This window comes from Dama dama, chromosome 33 (genome assembly GCF_033118175.1).
Source record: "Dama dama isolate Ldn47 chromosome 33, ASM3311817v1, whole genome shotgun sequence".
NCBI classification, from domain to species: Eukaryota; Metazoa; Chordata; class Mammalia; order Artiodactyla; family Cervidae; genus Dama; species Dama dama.
In genome coordinates, this window is record NC_083713.1 from 46,006,025 (window position 1) to 46,028,089 (window position 22,065).

Sequence of the window (22,065 nt, forward strand, 5' to 3'; positions counted from 1 at the left end):
CAAGATATACTAGGAATTTTTTTTATATATTAAGAATTTATTGGCCCTAATATATTATATTATTTTGAACTGTGGTGTTGGAGAAGACGCTTGAGAGTCCCTAGAACTGCAAGGAGTTCCAACTAGTCCATCCTAAAGGAAATCAGTCCTGAATATTCACTGGAAGGACTGATGCTGAAGTTGAAACTCCAATACTTTGACCACCTGATGAGAAGAACTGACTCACTGGAAAAGACCTTGATGCTGAGAAAGACTGAAGGCAGGAGAAAGGGACGATAGAGCAAGAGATGATTCGATGGCATCACCGACTCCATCGACATGAGTTTGAGTAAACTCCGGGAGTTGGTGATGGACAGGGAAGCCTGGCGTGCTGCAGTTCATGGGGTAGCAGAGTCGGACATGACTGAGTGACTGAACTGAATTGAGTCCAGCAGTATTCTATATAGCGAGATCACGATGGAAAGCGAAAAGAGAAGAGTCGGCACAGAGCCATTGTTACTTCGGCCGCTGCTTCTAGGGTGGTTATTCCCGCGGAGTTTAGGCGCCGGAGGAGAGTGCCACCCTGCAAGCGCCATGGGCGGAGCCAAACCCTTCGCCGACTCTCAGGCTACCAAGGCTCCTTCCGTTTCCAAGGCAACGGGACTGTGACGCGAACGCAGCCGCGGCCCCAAGGCGGTATGGCACCACAGCTTAGAAAGGAACCAATTTGGAGAGAGCTTGCTCGTCTGAACCCGCAGCCCTAGGCGGAGAACCCCAGACGACCGTAATCCCAAGAAAAGCTGCCGCGGGCAGTGCAACTTCCGGGCCTCTGGCTTCGACCAGTCCCAGGCGCGACGACTTCCGGCCCCGAAGGTCCCCGGCTCCGTGGCTTCGGGTCCTAGCCATGGACAGGTGGCCGCGGCGACCGCCTGACCCCTATTGGAACTTCGGACCAGGCCTGCTGCCTCCTCCCTGCGGGCGTCGGACACAGGGGCGTTGAGAAGATGCGCGCGGCTGACGGGACCTCTCCCCAGAAGGAGCGTTGAGGGCGGAGCGCGGGCCGGGAGCTGGCCCATCAGGCGGGAGCCGGGCAGGTGAGGTGGCGGAAGTGCCGGGACGTGGTCGGGGCCGAGCTAGACGTCTAGGAAGCCGCAGCCGCGGGTCCTCCAGCCCCGAGCAGCTGCAGAGCCTCTGCGCGATCGCAGCGACGAGGGCTCGGGCGCAGGCGAGATGCCTCTGTTCACCGCCAACCCCTTCGAGCAAGATGTGGGTAAGTGCTGGGCCCGGCCCAGGGCCGCTGTTTCTTGTGCTAGAAAGTGGGCGGTGGCGACTCTGGGAACTGGAAGCCTAGCAAAGGGGGCGGCGCCGTCGCTCAGAGGCAGCAAGGATTTTTTTGAGAGGGTGGGCAACCTCGACGCGTCCCCAGCGGCCTGGGGCGTGCTTCCAGCCCACCTGAGGTTGGGGACCTCGAAAAAGGACCATTCCCCTCGGCAGACTCAGGAATAGGGAGGAGCCTGGGGCTCTCTGGAGACTTCACTAATTGAGCAATTGCGGAGTTGATGACACAAACTTTCAGGTCCCACTAGAGCTGGTTAAGTCTTGTGTCCCCCGGCCCTCCAGTTTTCTGCCCCGTGCTTAGGAAATGGTGCAGCAGACGCTGTTGTGTAGGGCACTCAGCACTTAAGAGACTTAAACTTGTTCCCGTCCAGTAGAAGGAACCTGTTTTACCTCGCTTATATCCAGATGCGTCCGAGCCGTGATAGCAACTATTTACGGTAGTTGGAAGTGTTACTGTACCCATGGATGGCGCAAGTGCTATAAGGTGTTCTGTCTTACGTTATGAAGAGGAAAACCCCAAGATTTCAAAACAGTCCAAAACACCTGATGTTTTACTTGTTGAGGAGTCTTAAGTGATTATGGAGCGAGATACTAGGTTATGAAAAAGAAACCGCCAAGATTTCGGAAGTATCCAGAACACTTTATGTTTTACTGTTTGAGGGGTTTTCAGTGATTATGGAGTGAGAAAAAGATGGGCTTGGTATGAGAACTTTCTTGTGGCATTAGAAAAGCAGTAACTGAAGCTGACTAAAGTAAATATTGATATTTTTGTAGCAGCAGTTAACTGTAGGTAGAGTTTTAGGATTTAGTGAAATGAAACGCATGGCTGAAAATTGCCAGTCATACTGAATACTGCACATCACAGAATATTGCACCTGTTTCATAGTTACAATTTTCTGATTATGGGAAAAGTCTAGAAAGTGCCCTATTTTGGTTTGTGATTCCAAAAGTGTCTGTTCAAAAGTCTAATAAGTATTTTCTATTTCCAGAGAGCTAGAAAATTTTATATATTTTGACCCTTTTAGTTTTCAAATATGTATTTCCATAATTTCATTCAGCTTTTTTCTTGGTAGTTTAACATTGGTGACTGGTGTAAATCTCGGAAGCATCACATTGAGGCTCACAGCCTCTGCCTTTGGAACACCTAATGATGTCTTATTCCTTGCAGTGAAACCTGCACTTTTTATTGTTGTTGCGAAGACTTTTGTTTTGTCACAGTTTAAAAAAAGGAAAAAGCAAACTAGAATAAGACAAATGATTTTCAAATTTAAAAGCTGTGGAACTCTTCAAGGGAGATTTTTCCTGGAAGCCTATTGTTTTCTGGTTGAAAACTTCTCTAATGAAAGTAAGCCTAGGTGCTTTTCTAAACCTCCTCCTCAGTGGCTCCTGAGGTTCCAACAGGGTTTAGTAGATCACAGTTTAGTACTGCTATAGTAAAAGAAGCACTGCTCTTCAGACAAAGAAACAAAACAGAACAAAACCATGTATAGATTATTTAATGGGTAGTGCCATCAGCCAAAGCTTCAGGTACTTATTTGTTGACTTAAGTATGACTGACTAGAAGTCAGTATCCAAAAGACAATTTAAAAATAAAATAGAAAGCTTGATTGTAAACTTCTTTTAAGCAAGTGGTTGGAATTAATAAAGAAAATGGTATGATTTAGGATTTCAAATTGGCTTTATATCTCTATCATAGAAGGAAAATTATATATTGCTTTTTGAAAGCGTAAAGCCTTCTTTAATTTGAATTTAAAGTAATACAGCAAGCAAGTCATTATTTAACTTGAGATGTCCACAGGAATGTTCCTTTGCAATATCATTGTCCTTTTCACCTGCTCTCTTGGATTCAGCCAGATTTTTATTACCATTGTTTCTTTTTTGTCATTGCTTTGTTTACCTTTTATTTAACAAATAGACATTGAGTGATTACTGTGCATCAGAAATTGTGTTAAGTTCTGGGGACACAGATTTAATAAACAGATTTGTGTTCCCTCAAGCAACTCTCTTTCTAATGGTGGACTCATACACATATAAAAAGGTAATTGTAGGGACTTCCCTGGTGGATAAGAATCTGACTGCAAATGCAGGAGACACAGGTTTGACCTCTGGTTCAGGAAGGTTCCACGTGTGATGGAGCAGCTCATCCTGTGTGCCACAACTAGTGAGCTTGTGCTCTAGAGCCCGCTAGCTGCAACGTCTGCAACAAGAGAAGCCACCACAAATGAGAAGCCCATGCACCACAAGTAAGCATAGCCCCCACTCTCCACCTCTAGAGAAAGCCCACAAACAGCAACGGGAGACCCAGAGCAGCGAAAAAGAAATAAAAATTTAAAAAGAAAATTGTAATATAATGTGAAAAATACAATACTAGAAATACAGGCAATGCTTTATATTTTCCCTCTATTTACAACAGTCATTTTCCCTGAAAAGAAGACAAGGACCTCCAGGCATACACTGTATCTGTACAGGTGTTGACACTGGCCTCTCTCTCTCCCTACTTTCCTGACCGAACTTAAACCTGCAGGGAGTAACCACCTCTTACCCTGTGTATGATGTGGTCATTTTATAATTACCTGAAAGTTGAAACTACCTTCCTTTGGTTGGTGCAGTCTCATCAGAGGGTGCACAGTCTTTCAGATATCATTCATGTGGAGAAGAAATCCTTTGCTTGAGGCAAAAGGCTGTAGCTAGTCAAGATGTCTAAGAAGGCAATCATGAGTTGATGGTATTTGACTTGTCAGATGGAAGCAGGTCAAAGTCTAGGAGGTAAGAAGCTTTGGCAAGTTCCCGTTTTTATCTTGAAGTCAGAACCTATAAATCCTGAAGGATATGCTAGGTGTGGTAGCATTAGAGCTCTTTAAATATTTATTGGAATTCTTCTAATCTGGATTTATTGTTTGTTTTGTTGAATGAAATTCCTCTGAAGCTGTGCTGAGAAAAAAAGAGAAAATATCCACACATATCCCTCCGCTCACCCCAGCCCTGAGTCTTCTCTTGAAGGGGGAGTGTAGGTTTCCTGAGGTGGAGCCTGGTTAGGACAACCTTTTTACGGGATTCCAAGGAGAAAGTAAAACATGAGGGATACAGTCAACAACAGCAAGATTTAGTGATAGTGTTAAAAGGACTGCTGTCATTTCCTTATATTGTCTATCAGTTTTTTCCAGTCTCATGACATTGGTTCCCGAGTCATGACTGTTCTCCTCCCTAACTCCAGTTCTTATTTGCGTATCTTTTTTTCTCATTACTCAAGTCAGGCAGTCTTTCTTGCCAGTCTCTACCTCTATGCCATTTACTGTTCACTGATAGATTTTTGCTCTTTTTCAACAACTCTTGGTGTCTCCTTCCTTAAGAGATATAGTTAATTGTGTTCCACAAAGCTGAGCTTAAACTCTGCCTCTGTAAAAACTCTTCAGACACAGTGGATTGAAGTATGAACTGTATCTTAAAAGGAGACTTTTTCAAGTAAAATTTGAATGTATACATTGCTGTGTCTTTGGCTTGTGTTGTGTTCAGATAACTTGACAGCGAGGTGGCTTAGGATTTTCTGCATGGAATTTTTTTCTCCAATGAAATTTTACAGGAAACCCTAATATAAAAATAGATATTGGTAGCTCTATGATAATACAAATTTACTTTATATGTTTAAATTGATTACATTTATGTAGTTAAGGCAATTCTTGAACACATGGAGTGGTTATAATCTTTGTAAAAAGTTAAAATTAAAAAAATTTTTTCTAATAGGTGAGCATGGTAGCCATAACCATCAGTTTTTTTCCCCTATACTTTCTTTTGCTTACATGGTACCAAACTTCCTGATAAGTAAGTAAGTAAAGTCACTCAGTTGTGTCCGACTCTTTGTGACCACATGGGCTGTAGCCTACCAGGTTCCTCTGTCCATGGGATTTTCCAGGCAAGAGTACTGGAGTGTGTTGCCATTTCCTTCTCCAAAATTCTAATACCTAGTCCTAATTAAAATAGTTACAAATTATAATTGATATATTTTGTAGTTTTTTAAATGATGAAATATATTTTTAGCATAAAGCACAGAATATAATGTAAACTTCTATTCCTATCCATCACCTCTGTAACCTAATATTTGTCACACTTTATTCTTGTTTTCTTAGGAAAATATTCAAGATACAATGGGAATTATTACCTATATTTAGTAGCTACTTGACACTATTCTTTTTCCTCTCTTCTTACAGTAAACACTCTCTAAAAAGATTTTTAAAAACTATCTTATAATGTATACTAAACATGTAAATATATGTATTGTTTTACATGTTTTTAAACTTCATAAAAATAATACTCTTTGTAGTCATTTGCAGCTTGTCATTTAGCACTTTTTGGGAGAGTTATTCATATTGATGTTTGTAGCGCTAGTTCATTAATTTTAAAAGCTATGCAATATTCCACGTTTTTTAACTCATTATCCTGTTAATGAACATGAAGTTTTTCTGCTGTTACAGACAACACTGCAGTGAGAATTCTTATCCATATTTTCTTGTTTGTAAGAGTGAGAGATTCTACAGGGATTGTATCTTGAAGAGGAATTCTTTATTAAAAATGTATATAGTGCAATGTTGCAAAATCTTAAATAATACTGAATTGTTCTTTCATGTGTTTTGTGGAGCATTTTACTCCCACCATCAGTGGAAGTCAAGCCCCTGTTCCATATTCTCTATAACACTGGGTATTGTCACATTTTAAAATTTATGCCAATTTGATGGGTGTGAAATAGGGCATTGTTTTCAATTCATTTCAGTTTCATTGCAGTTGAACATCTTTTCATGTTTTTTGGTCAGTCGCTTTCCTGTTTGTAAAAATTGGGCTTCCCTGGTGGCTCAGCAGTAAAGAATCCACCAATGCAGGAGCCACAGAAGATAGGGGTTTGATCCCTGGGTGGGGAAGATCCCCGGAGGAGGGCATGGCAACCTATTCTCTAGTATTCTTGTCTGGAGAATTGCATGGACAGAGAAGCCTGGCAGGCTGCCGTCCATAGGATCTCAAAGAATTGGACACGACTGAAGTGACTTAGCTCACATACACATCTGCTCATTACTTTCACATACTTATTCTGTTGGATTATTTTCTTACTGAGTTTTAGCATTCCACATGCATCCTCTACTAATCTTTCATTGTTTATGTGAATTGCAAATATATATATCCCAGTTTGTTGCTTCTTTTTGTTTCTAATATTTTTTACTGTTAAAAAAGTTTTTATTTAGTAATACTGTCTTTCTCCCTTGCTTTTATTTTTCTTGTTCTAGAAAAGCTTTCTTTCTTCTCTGAATCTATTAGAATGTTGTCATGTTTTCTTGTGAAAATTTTATTGGAATTTTGATTTTTGTAGTGAGGTCTTTAATCCATCTGGACTTGGTCTTTATGTAAGCTCTAAGGAGGGATCTGATGGGACAGTCAGTTCACAATAGACAGTAATCAATTGTTTAATCACCATTGTTGAACTGTCTATCCTTCCCCTACTGGTCTGGTGCACTTTCTCCTACATAGTAAATCCCTTCCCCTGCATGAGGCCTGTGTCTGCTTTCTGTTCACTGTTCTCTTTATCCTGTACCAATACCACATTCTATTCCTATGTCAGTGGCTTTTATAGGTGTGGTAGGGTCAGGCCTGTGTCTTGTTTTTCTTCATTTTGCTAGTCATATCTGTTTTGGGCCTTTTTTTTTTTATATGGGTTTATTATTAGATTAGTAAAATCATAAAAGGAAATTTATGTTCTTTTAGGATTTGAGAAGACATTGTAGTTTATTCTTGATTTATATGAACTGATGATATTGATGGCTAATAATAAAATTTTTGTTTCCTGATACTAAAATTTAGTTCTAAGCTTACTTATATTTATAGTTGACCCTTGAATGACTCAGGGGGTTAGGGTTGTCAAACCCCCTGCACAGTTAAAACTCTATGTATTAACTTTTGACTTCCCCCAAAACTTAACTACTAATAACCTACTGTTGATAGGAAGCCTTACCGATAACACAGTCTATTAATATGTTTTGGATGTTATACGTATATCTACATATATCTTACACATTCATGACACGCCTTTTTCTTAATCTTTAAAATATTTCTAGGCTGCCCGATTTGTCTCCAAGCTTTTTCACATTCTTATAAACCTCTAAAAAATTCTTTATAGTTATTAGAAAAAAATTTGCATATTACATGGATCTGTGCAGTTCAAACCCATGTTATTCAAGAGTCAATTTTAAAAGTTAAGTAAGAGGGCAAGAGGATGATTTTTCTACAGGTAAATATGCAACATACTACAACTTAACATGGAGGGTTGAGAGGAAAGAATTTTTTTTTTTTAACATTATTGCCTTATTTGTCTGTAACTTTACTTGTTAGTGACTGTTAGTATTTAGTATAGGGAATTGAACCTAAGAAGGTCAATGTGACAGATATCAAGACTTTGCCCCCTGAAAACTATTGACATTTTGAAGCTGCCACCTACTTAGTTTTGGCTCATATTACTTCATTTTCATGTCAAAATTATGCCGGTACATAGTGGTGTAGTTTTGAGAATTTTAGCCATTCTAATGGCATCTCATTGTGGCTTTAATATGTATTTATGTGCTTGATCTTTAATATAGTCACTAAGTTAATATCCTCTTTTTTGAAATACCTATTTAAGTTTTTCATCCATTTTTCTTATCACTTAATTTTCACAACTCCTCTTTTAAGCATGGCAGCCATTTTAATTTCCATTGTACAGATGAGAACATGGTTTCAGATTTCAGTCAGAGCTGAGGGGAACTACCTAGCAGCCTTAAGCTCGTGTGTAAGTTTCAGAGCTGGGAAGAGAGAAGGTGAGTCTTCAGTGTTTAATGGGTGATGTGTGTGTTCCACGTGTGCCCAGTGATTTCCTCATTCTGCAGAAGACAAGTAATCATCATTGGCCCAACCTAACTGCTTTTGATTCTCCATCGGTCGTGTTTTGGCAAGTTAGTGGCTACTTTTGGAGATTCATTTTTCCTTTTCCCCATCTATTAGTAAGTCTTCCACATGAAGCTTTCAGGTAAGGCAGTTAAAATGGAAATTATACTTAGTACATTTATACTTATGCCCTGTTTCCTAATGTCCGAGTGTTTGTAGAAATGAGCCTAACTGTTCTGTGGAGTTGAGAGAGGGGTATGACAAAATGTGGTCCACTGGAGAAGGGAATGGCAAACCACTTCAGTATTCTTGCCTTGAGAACCCCATGAACGGTATGAAAAGGCAAAAAGATAGGACACTGAAAGATGAACTCCCCAGGTGGGTAGGTGCCCAATATGCTACTAGAGATCAGTGGAGATATTACTCCAGAAAGAATGAAGGGGCGGAGCCAAAGCAAACACAGCATCCAGTTGTGCATGGGACTGGTGATAGAAGCAAGGTCCGATGCTGTAAAGAGTGATATTGCATGGGAACCTGGAATGTTAGGCCCATGAATCAAGGCAAACTGGAAGTGGTCAAACAGGAGATGGCAAGAGTGAACATCGACATTCTAGGAATCAGCGAACTAAAATGGACTGGAATGGGTGAATTTAACTCAGATAACCATTGTATCTACTACTGTGGGCAGGAATCCCTTAGAAGAAATGGAGTAGCCATCATAATCAACAAAAGAGTCTGAAATGCTGTACTTGGATGCAAGCTCAAAAATGACAGAATGATCTCTGTTTGTTTCCAAGGCAAACTATTCAGTATCATGGTAATCCAAGTCTGTGCCCTGACCAGTAACGCTGAAGAAGCTGAAGTTGAACAATTCTATGAAGACCTACAAGACCTTTTAGAACTAACACCCAAAAAAGGTGTCCTTTTCATTATAGGGGACTGGAATGCAAAAATAGGAAGTCAAGAAACACCTGGAGTAACAGGCAAATTTGGCCTTCGAGTACAGAATGAAGTAGGGCAAAGGCTAATAGAGTTTGGCCAAGAGAATGCACTGGTCATAGCAAACACCCTCTTCCAACAACACAAGAGGAGACACTACATATGGACATTACCAGATGGTCAACACTGAAATCAGACTGATTATATTCTTTGCAGCCAAAAATGGAGAAGCTCTATACAGTCAGCAAAAACAAGACTGGGAGCGGACTGTGGCTCAGATCATGAACTCCTTATTGCCAGATTCAGATGTAAATTGAAGAAAGTAGGGAAAACCACTAGACCATTCAGGTATGACCTAAATCAAATCCCTTATGATTATACAGTAAAAGTGACAAATAGATTTGAGGGACTAGATCTGATAGACAGACTGCCTGATGAACTATGGACGATGGTTTGTGACATTGTACAGGAGACAGGGATCAAGACCATCCCTAAGAAAAAGGAATGCAAAAAAGCAAAATGGCTGTCTGAGGAGGCCTTACAAATAGCTGTGAAAAGAAGCAAAGTGAAAAACAAAGGAGAGAAGGAAAGATATACCCATTTGAATGCAGAGTTCCAAAGACTTAGCAAGGAGTGATAAGAAAGCCTTCCTCGGTGATGAGTACAAAGAAATAGAGGAAAACAATAGAATGGGCAAGACTAGAGATTTCTTCTGAAGAAGGAAATGGTAACCCACTCCAGTATTCTTGCCTGAAGAATCCCATGGACGGAGGAGCCTGGTAGGCTACAGTCCATGGGGTCGCTAAGAGTCAGACATGACTGAGTGACTTTACTTTCACTTTTCACTTTCATGCATTGGAGAAGGAAATGGCAACCCATTCCAGTATTCTTGCCTGGAAAATCCCAGGGACAGAGGAGCCTGGTGGGCTGCCGTCTATGAGGTCGCACAGAGTCGGACACGACTGAAGCGATTTAGCAACAGCGGCAGAGGCAGAGATCTCTTCAAGATAATTAGATACCAAGGGAACATTTCATGCAAAGATGGGCACAATAAAGGACAGAAATGGTAGGGACGTAACAGAAGCAGAAGATATTAAGAAGAGGTGGCAAGAATACACAGAAGAACTATACAAGAGAGAGCTTCATGACCCAGATAATCACAATGGTGTGATCACTCACCTGGAGCCAGGCATCCTGGAATGTGACGTCAAGTGGGCCTTAGGAAGCATCACTACAAACAAAGCTAGTGGAGGTGATGGAATTCCAGTTGAGCTATTTCAAATCCTAAAAGATGATGCTGTGAAAGTGCTGCCCTCAATATGCCAGCAAATTTAGAAAACTAAGCAGTGGCCACAGAACTGCAAAAGGTCAGTTTTCATTCCAATCCCAAAGAAAGGCAATGCCAAAGAATGCTCAAACTACTGCACAATTGCACTCATCTCACAGGCTAGTAAGGTAATGCTCAAAATTCTCCAAGCCAGGCTTCAGCAATACATGAACCATGAACTTCCAGATGTTCAAGCTGGTTTTAGAAAAGATAAAGGAACCAGAGACTAAATTGCCAGCATCCTTTGGATCATAGAAAAAGCAAAAGAATTCCAGAAAAATATCTATTTCTGCTTTATTGACTATGCCAAAGCCTTTGACTGTGTGGATCACAAGAAACTGCGAAAAATTCTGAAAGAGATGGGAATACCAAACCACCTGACCTGCCTCTTGAGAAATCTGTATGCAGGTCAGGAAGCAACAGTTAGAACTGGACATGGAACAACAGACTGGTTCCAAATAGGAAAAGGAGTACGTCAAGGCTGTATATTGTCACCCTGCTTATTTCACTTATATGCAGAGTACATCATGAGAAACAACTGGGCTGGATGAAGCACAAGCTGGAATCAAGATTGCTGGGAGAAATATCAATAAGCTTAGATATGCAGATGACACCACCCTTATGGCAGAAAGTGAAGAAGAACTAAAGAGCCTCTTGATGAAAGTGAAAGAGGAGAGTGAAAGTGTTGGCTTAAAACTCAACATTCAGAAAACTAAGACCGTGGCATTCGGTCCCACCACATCTTGGCAAATAGATGGAGAAACAGTGGAAACAGTGGCTGACTTTATTTTTCTGGGCTCCAAAATCACTGCATATGGTGACTGCAGTCATGAAATGAAAAGACACTTCTTGGAAGGAAAGTTATGACCAACCTAGACAGCATATTAAAAAGCAGAGACATTACTTTGTCAACAAAGGTTGGTCTAGTCAAGGCTATGGTTTTTCCAGTAGCCATGTATGGATGTGAGAGTTGGACTATACAGAAAGCTGAGTGCAGAATTGATGCTTTTGAACTGTGGTGTTGGAGAAGACTCTTGAGAGTCCCTTGGACTGCAAGGAAGTCCAACCATCCATCCTAAAGGAGATCAGTCCTGAGTGTTCATTGGAAGATTAGAAGGCAGTAAATGGTTTAAAAATTTTTTTTTCTTCTTTCTTCCTGTCTGCCCAACTCTCTAAACTTTTCTTAGTATCCCCAAAAATGTTGGCATTGACACGTGAAATGAGTAAAGAGTAGCAGTCACTCTTCTGTATTCCACCAGAGCAAGAATCTCAAATGTTTATATTGTTTTACTAGATGATGTAGTAAATGGAGTTAAGCATGACACTCTATCTAATCCTTTCCTTATAAACCAGAGTTGATCTAGCATTTTTCTTACTCAGTATGTTTAAAATGATTCTACATAGAGAAACTGACAGCTTACTTGTTAAAACAGTTAATTTAGCAATTTTGAACAAAAATTGCTCCCAAGAGGCAGTTTAATAGGAAATATACCCTGAGCCACATTGCCTCGATTGGAATCCACTTTTACTATTAACTAGCTATATGATCTTTGCTAGTTACTTTTCTGTATCTCAGTTTCCTTATGTTTTAAATGGGAAATCATCTTTGGGTTCAATGTAAATAGTTGAGCATATGTAAAATACTTTGAAACTATCACTTGTGGTTGCTTTTTAATTAAATTATTACCTATCATTCATTAATCAGAGCTGTAAGTAGGTTTTTATTTTAGGAGATAAGTAGTGTATTAAAGTAGAATTTCTATTACAGCTTTCCCCATAGTAAACTTTATCAACAAAAATTTTCCCCAAACAAATCAAAACATTAAATGAGGAGAAGTAAAAGAGAAAATGTATGTTACCAAGCACTCCAAAATGCTAAGTTTATGGTGGTTGTCAGTGGAGTCAGAGAAGGAGGTGAAATATATATCACATTATCAGTGTGAAGTGTTTGGTATTTAAATATTTTAATCTAAATTTAACTAAACTAGAATTGTGTGGTCTACTAATTTAGTAGCAAGTGTATTTTATTTTAATAGTGTAAATATGTAAGATTTGCAAGCTAGAAAAAATTGACTGTCCTGTATTTTCAAATAGTTATTTAGTGTGTAATGAATTGGTGTAAAGAAAGAACATTTTTATGTCTTTAGTCAAAGCCTTAGCTGTGGTTTCCTGTTAGATACCAAAATTAATTCTACTTATTCATTTGCTTTCCATTATTCTAGTTATTTCTGCTTTTGGAAAACAAAAAATTTTTCAGTTTTCCACTGTTCTGCTATAATTTTAAGGTATAAAAATAATTGTTTTTTTTAAATCAATACATAAAAAGCAATTTTTCCATTAAGTCCTAAGCATTGCTTTAGTCATGTCCTGAGATACATGCAGTATCTTCATTATAATAAAGTTTTATATTGCCTTCAGTATAGTCCTGATTATCTGCGTACTGTGATTGTTGATGTCCATGTGATTGGGTGTAGTGTTGGTCCAGTACAAATCTGTTGCCTTCAGAGAGCACACTGTGTGTGTTGTCCTCGATTATTCCAGGTGTTGGTAGTTTTGTGCACATTTGAAGGAATATTGAAACAGTGCTTTAATGTACAAGTAGTCTTCATTTGACACGATTCCAGTATGCAAGAATTTAGTTACCATGTGGTGGTTAACTAGTTTTGTTTGTGAGGTAGGTCTGTTTTGCTATTACTAGATTCTAGGATGCCTTTACTCCTAAGGTGTGATAACCTTTGGGGAGTTTCAACTAATAGCCTAAAATGTGGTCCTCTGTAGTTGGGTGGAGTACTCGTCTGCTTGGGCTGCCATAGACAAATAACGGAGACCACATAGCTAAGCAACAGAAACCTGTCTTCTCACGTTTCTGGTGAGTGGAAGTCCAAAATCAAGGTCCCAGCAGGGTTGGTGTCTAATGGGCGCTCGCCCCTGGGGTTGCAGATGGCTGTCTTCTCACTGTGTCCTCACCTGACCTCATTTTTGTGCATGTGAGAAAAGATAGGGAGCTCTCTGGTGTCTCTTCTTTTGAGGACACTAATCGTCTTGGGTCAGGGCTTCAACCTTATGACCTTATTTCATCTTAATTACTTCTTTAGAGTCTGGTCTCCAGCTCCAGCAGTTCTGGGGGGTAGGGCTTCAAGGTGTGAATTTCGTGGGGACACAGACACTCAGTCCATAACAGGCAGGAACTTGTAAAGACTCCTTGCATTGCACAGCCTTCCAGCCTCATAGCAGGTGATCTGTACTAGACCTCATAGAACCTCACCCAGAGTGTGTGGGAGTGTGGGTGTGTACAGCACAGCCCTTGACCAACAAGGACCCACAGTTAAATCCCTTTGCTTGGAAATCTGGCCTCTGTCTCCTAGGTACCTTATTTGGGCTGGTTCTACTTGTGTTTTGGACTTCCCTGATAGCTCAGTTGGTAAAGAATCCACCTGCAATGCAGGAGATCCCGGTTGGATTCCTGGGGCAGGAAGATCCGCTGGAGAAGGGATAAGCTACCCACTCCAGTATTCTTGGGCTTCCCTTGTGACTCAGCTGGTAAAAAAGCCACATGCAATGCGGGAGACTTGAGTTTAATCCCTGGGATGGGACTATCCCCTGGAGAAGGGGAATGCTTCCCACTCCAGTATTCTGGCCTAGAGAATTCCATGTATAGTCATGGGGTTGAAAAGAGTTGGACACGACTGAGCGACTTTTCACTGCTTGTGTTGGGACAAGAAAGTATTCCCAGGTAGAACACTACGGCCATGGTGAGGCTTACTTCATAGTTCCCTTCTCTCAGAAACCTCAGATGTCCACTGCTTGTTGTTCACTTTCTGGCCACAGTTGCCTCATATATTTTGGCCTGTTTTATTCTTGTTTTCAGCCCCATGGTGGCTCAGATGGTAAAAAATCTACCTGCAGTGCAAGAGACCAGGTTCCATCTCTGGGTCGGGAAGATCCCCTAGAGAAGGGAATGGCAACCCACTCCAGTATTCTTGCCTGGAGAATCCCATGGACAGAGGAGCCTGGTGGATACAGTCTACCGGGTTGCAAAGAGTCAGACACAGAGTGACTAACAACATACTTGTTTTCAATAGAGTAGCAAGTCTGGTACCAGATATTCTGCCATGGTTGAAAGCAGACCAGTCATGAGTGTTTTATTTTCAAACGTAGTAGGAAGAGCGTTAAAGATCTCTAAGGCATTCTTGTTTATATAATTTTTTTAAAAATTACTGATGGAACCTATTTTCTTAAAAGTTTTATGGGTAGATTTGAATCCTTTTTAATGCTGTGTGTTGAATATAATGGGCTGTGTAGAGGGTGTGTCTTTTGTTCCTTATAGGTATTGAAGGACTGATTCTTTATGATATTCTTAGAATCTTTTTGAAGTATTTCACTGTGTATTTGAAGCTCTCTATATACAATCATAACCTGGTGATGAAATGTTATGACTTACACCCACCAAACCCTGGAAATTTAGCATTTAGGCCCCAGGAGGGCTCTTTTAACTCTCCCCCGCTCTATGTATTTGACATAGGATAATGTGATATAGGGCATGGTGACATGCTATAAAAGAATGGTTCCTTAATTATAATATTTAAGATTTTTCCAGGAGTTTAAAATACTTTTAAGCGCCTAATTTAACTGTTACTTCCTTCACTTGAAAAATGAAATCCTTTTTGGCAGGCCATTATAAAGTCTTTAGATTTTACACTTTTTAAAAAGGGTAATTGTGAGTCCTATATTTGTAGAAAGTAAACTATGCTGGATAGAGTATTTAAATTAGGATTTTTCCATTTTCTATAAAAGATCAAGTAAAAAAAATTCTGTTGAGATATATTTTAAATTGTTGGAAGGGTTTTGAGGGGCTATGGAAGAGGCTTCACATTTAATTATGTATCTCATAGCCAGAAGTGAAAAAACAGTCATTAAAAATTGAGTTCTAAAAAAAAATTTGAGTTCTAGCAGGAATAGGTAGGTTATTGGATGATCTAAAAATCAGTTGTGGAGGAGGGCGGGCGTGAGTGGGTGTGAGTGTATTTGTACTGATACACATGTATACTGATAAAATTTGGAAATTGATGATGCTGGCTTCTCAGATCAAAGAGGAAAGGATAGATTCTTAGATCCCCACCTCACCCCATGTGCCAGATGATATTCCAGAAAGACTAAGGATTTACCTGTAAAAGATAAGTAATATATATATTTATATTTAAAGAAAAATATATTGGAGGAATATTTAATCTCAGGTAGTTGTAACACTGCCAAATGACATTAAAAAAAAGAATGATCTATCTGTACAGCAAAAACAAAACCCCATCCATCATAGGCAGAGAGAAAAGTTGAGCATGAAGCTGGCAAGTCATAATGTAATATATGTGATTTGCTCTTCAGACTCAAGATAAATACATATTACTGTACTAGAAGTCCCCTTTGCCTCCTTCTGGAGGCATTCCTTTCCCCATTCACCCTGGCTGCCTTTTTAGATGGACTCCCAGAGGTATTGGTATTGTCGTTCCTCTTTAGTAAACAAGCGGAGAACGGGAACCTCCCTTTTAAGTGCCCTGGTGCTGTTGCCTTTTGTTGCCACTTGGTGTTGCTGTTGAAGCTTGATTCTGTGAGCCCCTTCCTATTGCTCAGCTGTGAGGCTCTTAATGGTCCAGAAGCTTGCACAGACTTCACTGGGGCCGCTTGGGGGTTCTTAAAGGCTATTAGAGTTCATTTACTCAAAAGCTCTGCTCTTGTTTCCCCCTTTAGAGTCATTTTACCAGGGTTATAGGGTATGAAGGAGCAACCAGCACCATTCATTCATTCATTCATTTGACAAATAATTACTTAGCACCTGCTGTGTGCACTGGATACTGTTTTATTTATTTTAAGTAATAATAGTGAACAAAACAAAGCAAAAACTTCCTGCCATATTGGAGTCTACATTCCTTCTGAGGATTGGGTGGAGGGAGAATAGTGGTGGCAGAGAGAGACGTAGGGTTAAGTGTTAATGCTATGATACATCTACAGAAAGTTCTATGCATGCAGTTCTGATCTCTTAATTATTTTGTTATTTATTCTATGTGGGACATCAATAGGAATGATTCCAGTAAGTGTAATAAAGAAGAGAGGCTGAGTACTTGACGGATTTAAAATTACAGTTCACTGATGACTTCTCGCTAGCTTATATAGGCACTTTGTGGCCACACTGTATATAGTGGTGCATCATGCAGCTATTAAACACGGTGGTGGTGGTGGTGGTTCAGTTGCCAAGTTGCATCTGATTCTTGGCGACCCCCTGAACTGCAGCACATCAAGGTCCTCTGTCCTTCCCCATCTCCTGGAGTTTACCCAAGTTCATGTCCTTTGAATCGGTGATGCCATCCAACCATCTCATCCCTTGTCGCCCTCTTCTCCTTCTGCCTTCATTCTTTCCCAGCATCGGGGTCTTTTCAAATGAGTTGGCTCTTTGCATCTGGTGGCCAGAGTGTTGGAGTTTCAGCATCAATCCTTCCAGTGACTATTCAGGGTTGATTTCCTTTAGGATGACTGGTTCGATCTCCTTGCTGTCCAGGGGACTCTCAAGAGTCTTTTCCAGCACTACAGTTCGAAAGCATCAATTCTTCAGTGCTCAACTTTCTTTATGGTCCAACTATCACATCCATACATGACTACTGGGAAGACCATAGCCTTTACTATATGGTATAGACATGTATTTATGAAAATGAAGAGATGATTATGTTAAGTGGAAAGGCACGTTAGGAAGTAATATATTTAGGATGATCACATTGTTGAAAAGTACTTTTTCTCTACCCCTGAGGTCTCCTTCCTGAGCAGGGAGTTCTGCCCCCACTTCGTTATTTACTCCATCCCTGGTATAATGACTTGAGTGCACGTGCATGCTGAGTCACTTCAGTCATGGGACCCTATGGATTATAGTTTCCCAGACTCCTCTGTCCATGGGATTCTCCAGGCAAGAATACTGGAGTGGGTTGCCATACCCTCGGATCTTCCTGACCTAGGGATCAAACTCACATCTCTTTATGTCTCCGGTATAATGACTTATCTGATTGTAAATTTGAGAGTAACTGTCACTCTTAGTGCCTGTTGTCAACATAAGAGCTATCTGGTCTTTTGACAGCCATGAATTGATTTCTTCTTGGAATAATTGTGCAGGGGCTCAACCCTGCAGGGAGAGGTCTGCTCTGTCCTGTGCCAACATGACCATCTCTGGGGCTCACTGCTAGCGAGCCCGTTTGTCCAGCACACCTAAAGCTTCTATTAGGAATGACAGTGATACTTTATTTTTTGTTTTGTTTCTTGTTCATAACTTTGGCAGGGAAGTGATTATCAGTTTTTGGGTGCTCTCTTTTATTTAGTTTCATACATATTTTTCCCCCATATACATGCTAGAAAAAGGTCTGGGTAAATATGCATCATAGTTTTCCAAGAGGTTCGTAGAACTAGGAGATTTTTCCCTTCTTTTTTTTTTTCCTGTCTGTACTTTTTAATTCACTGGGATTATTAGATATGTTTGAGAAATAGTTAAACATTTCCAACCTCTGAAAAATACAGCCTGATCTGACTTTCCCTGTAGAAGAACTAGGCATCTTTCTACCAGGGAAGAAGCTAGACTTGAATGATAAGTTTCTACCTGCAGAGCTTGGTGCTTGAGTCTAGAACTTAGGATAGGCAAAAATATATTACTAAAATCTCTGACTTAACATTTCACCACACATGTCAGAATAATTGCCTTTTATCCTTAAATTTAGAAGTTTTCAGTTTTTGTATCCCTTAACTACTCTTGTGGATATAGATGAATTTACTTCTTTTGTCTTTTAACCTTCTTACTACCTTTGTAAGTAGTTAATCTACTATCTTCACTGTATATTTGCCTTTGCCAGTGAGATTTTTCATTTCATAATGTTTATATTTCTAGTTTTGATATTTGCTGCTTAGAGACGTCTCTTTAATATTTTTCTTAAAGACAGTTTCAGTTCAGTTCAGTCACTCAGTCATGTCTGACTCTTTGCAACCCCATGGACTGAAGTACGCCAGGCCTCGCTGTCAATTACCAACTCCTGGAGTCTACCCAAACTCATGTCCATTAAGTCGATGATGCCATCCAACCGTCTCATCCTCTGTCGTCCCCTTCTCCTGCCTTCAATCTTTCCCAGCATCAGGGTCTTTTCAGATGAGTCAGCTCTCTGCATCAGGTGGCCAAAGTATTGGAGTTTCAGCTTCAACATCAGTCCTTCCAATGAACACCCAGGACGATCTCCTTTAGGATGGACCTAAACATCCACAGTTGAACACCACAGTTGAAAACCATCAATTCTTTGGCACTCAGCTTTCTTTGTAGTCCAACTCACATCCATACATGACTACTGGAAAAACCATAGCCTTGACTAGACCAACCTTTGTTGACAAAGTGATGTCTCTGCTTTTGAATATGCTGTCTAGGTTGGTCATAACTTTCCTTCCAAGGAGCAAGCATCTTTTAATTTCATGGCTGCAGTCACCATCTGCAGTGATTTTGGAGCCCAAAAAAATAAAGTCTGCCACTGTTTACCCATATATTTGCCGTGAAGTGATGGGACCGAATGCCATGATCTTAGTTTTTTGAATGTTGAGCTTTAAGCCAACTTTTTCGCTCTCCTCTTTCACTTTCATCAAGAGGCTCTTTAGTTCTTTGCTTTCTGCCATGAGGGTGGTGTCATGTGCATATGTGAGGTTATTGATATTTCTCCCAGCAATCTTGATTTCAGCTTGTGTTTCATCCAGCCCAGTGTTTCTCATGATGTCCTCTGCATATAAGTGAAATAAGCAGGGTGACAATATACAGCCTTGACGTACTCCTTTTCCTATTTGGAACCAGTCTGTTGTTCCCTGTCCAGTTCTAACTGTTGCTTCCTGACCTGCATACAGATTTCTCAAGAAGCAGGTCAGGTGGTTTGGTATTCCCATCTCTTTCAGAATTTCGCAGTTACTTGTGATCCACACAGTCAAAGGCTTTGGCATAGTCAATAAAGCAGAAATAGATGTTTTTCTGGAAAACTCTTGGTTTTTCGATGATCCAGCAGATGTTGGCAATTTGATCTCTGGTTCCTCTGCCTTTTCTAAAACCAGCTTGAACATCTGGAAGTTCACAGTTCATGTATTAATGATGTTAAACTCTTTTAGCTTTTGCTTGTTTATGAAACTCTATCTTCTTCAAATCTGAGTGATATCTTTGCTGCGTAGAGTGTTTGTTTTTGTTTTTTTCAGGTGGGTGGCATATTCTTGTTTGTAAATTTTTCTCCTTTCATCACTTTGAAAATATTATGCCATATTCTTCTGGTCTGCAGAGTTTCTGCCAAAAAATCAGCTAATGGTCTTATAGGAGTTCCCCTGTGTGTAACTGGTTTCTTTTCTCTTGATACTTGTATGTCTTTCCTGGTATTTATTATTATGAAGACATCCTAATTTTTTTGTGTGTTTATCTCTTATAGAAAAGGCTACAAATGAGTACAACACTACAGAAGATTGGAGTCTTATTATGGACATATGTGACAAAGTTGGAAGCACTCCTAATGGGTAAGATGGTCAATTATGCCCAGTGAATGTCTAGAAGCTTAATAATCTGTATCTCTTTTCTTGGTATAATTCTGGAAGGAAATGGAATTTTTACTGTTTCCTTTTGCAAGTAAAAGTAAAGACATGCTGCTGGCTGAATTTACGTGGTTAATCTTATTCTGAAAGAACAAATGGAAAAGAATTAACTGAAAACTTGAAATATTAAAATGTATAATTAAAGCCTTGATACAGGGAATTCCCTGGTGATCCAGTGCTTAGGACACTGTGCTTTCACTGCTGGGGGTCCAGGTTCAATCCCTGGTCGGGGAACTAAGATCCCACAAGCCTCACAGTGCAGCCAAAAAAATATATGTATATATAAAATGCTTTGATTCAATAGGGACAGATGTTAACAATGAATAGAACAATGAATAATTATTTAGGGAGTTCCCCTGTGACTTAGACATGTTATTAATGAAGTAGATAAATATAACAATATGTAATATATTTAAAAGATCTTTCAGTAATGAATAGATAAATGCAATAAATCATGATGAAAAAGTGAATATAAATAACAGTGCTTTGAGGATGGAATGGGGCCATTAAACTGAACTGATTATGCATTAAAGGTTTAGAAGACTGATGAAAGCATTTGTTTTAGTGTTACAGCTTTTTGAAGTTTATTCATGCATGGTTATACTTAAATCATTTGAGACTATGTATCTTGCTAGTTTTTTTCCCCACAAGATAAGAATTTGCTGTCTTGAAAGCTAAGTCAGTCTTAAAGGAAAAGATAATTTTTATGATATAGTTCTCTTGTGTTGACTGACCTTTTTGAAATGATTTGATTTTTTGATTTTGGGATACACAACCTTTGCAGCAAGCATTTTTTCCCGTCTTCAAGTCTATGAGGAAAAGGTGTAAGATCATTTTATAGATTTATTCCCTTAATGAAGTAAAGTTTGCAGGTGTACATATAAGGTATTATATGACCAAATAGCTTTTAAAGTTATTTGGTTGTAGAATACCTTATGTATTTAATGCTTGAATTGAAATTCTGAATACTTAACTTTCTTCATTTTTTTAGAGCAAAAGATTGCCTAAAAGCCATAATGAAAAGGGTAAATCATAAAGTTCCTCATGTTGCTCTGCAGGCATTAACTGTAAGTGAAAGTCATATTATTTGGCCAAAATTTTAAATGTGTTTGTTTCAGTAAGTTAAGAGAGATTACATCTCAACATTTGTATATTGATTTTTATTTTAATTAATAGCTTCTTGGGGCTTGTGTGGCAAACTGTGGAAAGATATTTCATTTAGAAGTGTGTTCCCGTGATTTCGCAACAGAAGTACGTGCTGTGATAAAAAATAAGGTAAATTTAAAAAAAAAATAAATTTGAGTCATTAAAAAATACATATGCTGTGTTATTTTAACTGTATATAGCATTAGTAGAGTTGTAAGTGAAATCATTTTAGATAAATTTGAAACAAAACAAACTTTCTGTTCTAAAATTTGTTGTTTGCATTTGTAGCACTAAAAACTGTTTTCCTCCCTCAAGCATATATATTAGTGATATAGCTGATCTTTATTGAGGGTTAGCAGCCACTGCTTTAAGCATTTTATGTATGCTATCTTGTTTAATGCTCTTAACAACTTTTAGAAGTTAGATTCCCAGGTCATTCCTATTTTATAGATGGAGAAACTGAGACTTAAGAGTAACTTGTCTAAGATTATGCAGCTAATATATGGCATACCTGAAGTTCAGATGTAAGTTTCTGTGACACCAGCGTCTAAACTAACCATCATTCTGTCCTGATTCCCATTAGAGATGGTGAGCAAAGGGGGCCTTTATTTTAGAACAGGGTGGAGAGGGTCTTCTTGATGGGTTGTTATTGATTTATTTGTAATAGAAACTCTGAAATACTATGTTCACACTATTCGTGACAAAAGTCTCAGAATTTTAGTTTAGTTGATACAAAAAGTTTAATATTTAGAATATTAGGAAAACATGAAATAATCTCTGAATATGACAGATTCATTGTCACTGTATAAGACATA

The 22,065-nt window shown here is 39.4% G+C and overlaps 1 protein-coding gene across 2 annotated transcripts in view; it reads left to right on the forward strand.

The window, feature by feature from the left end:
- The first annotated feature begins 1,109 nt into the window (after positions 1 to 1,109).
- The window catches only part of STAM2 (signal transducing adaptor molecule 2), a 45,586-nt gene continuing 24,630 nt past the window's right edge, over positions 1,110 to 22,065 (forward strand). For both annotated transcript variants that reach the window (XM_061135637.1, XM_061135638.1), the window contains exons 1-4: positions 1,110 to 1,249; positions 19,945 to 20,029; positions 21,096 to 21,171; positions 21,281 to 21,379. In XM_061135637.1, the coding sequence (XP_060991620.1) occupies positions 1,210 to 1,249; positions 19,945 to 20,029; positions 21,096 to 21,171; positions 21,281 to 21,379 (300 nt within the window). In that variant the 5' untranslated portion in view covers positions 1,110 to 1,209. The remainder of the gene's footprint in view (positions 1,250 to 19,944; positions 20,030 to 21,095; positions 21,172 to 21,280; positions 21,380 to 22,065) is intronic.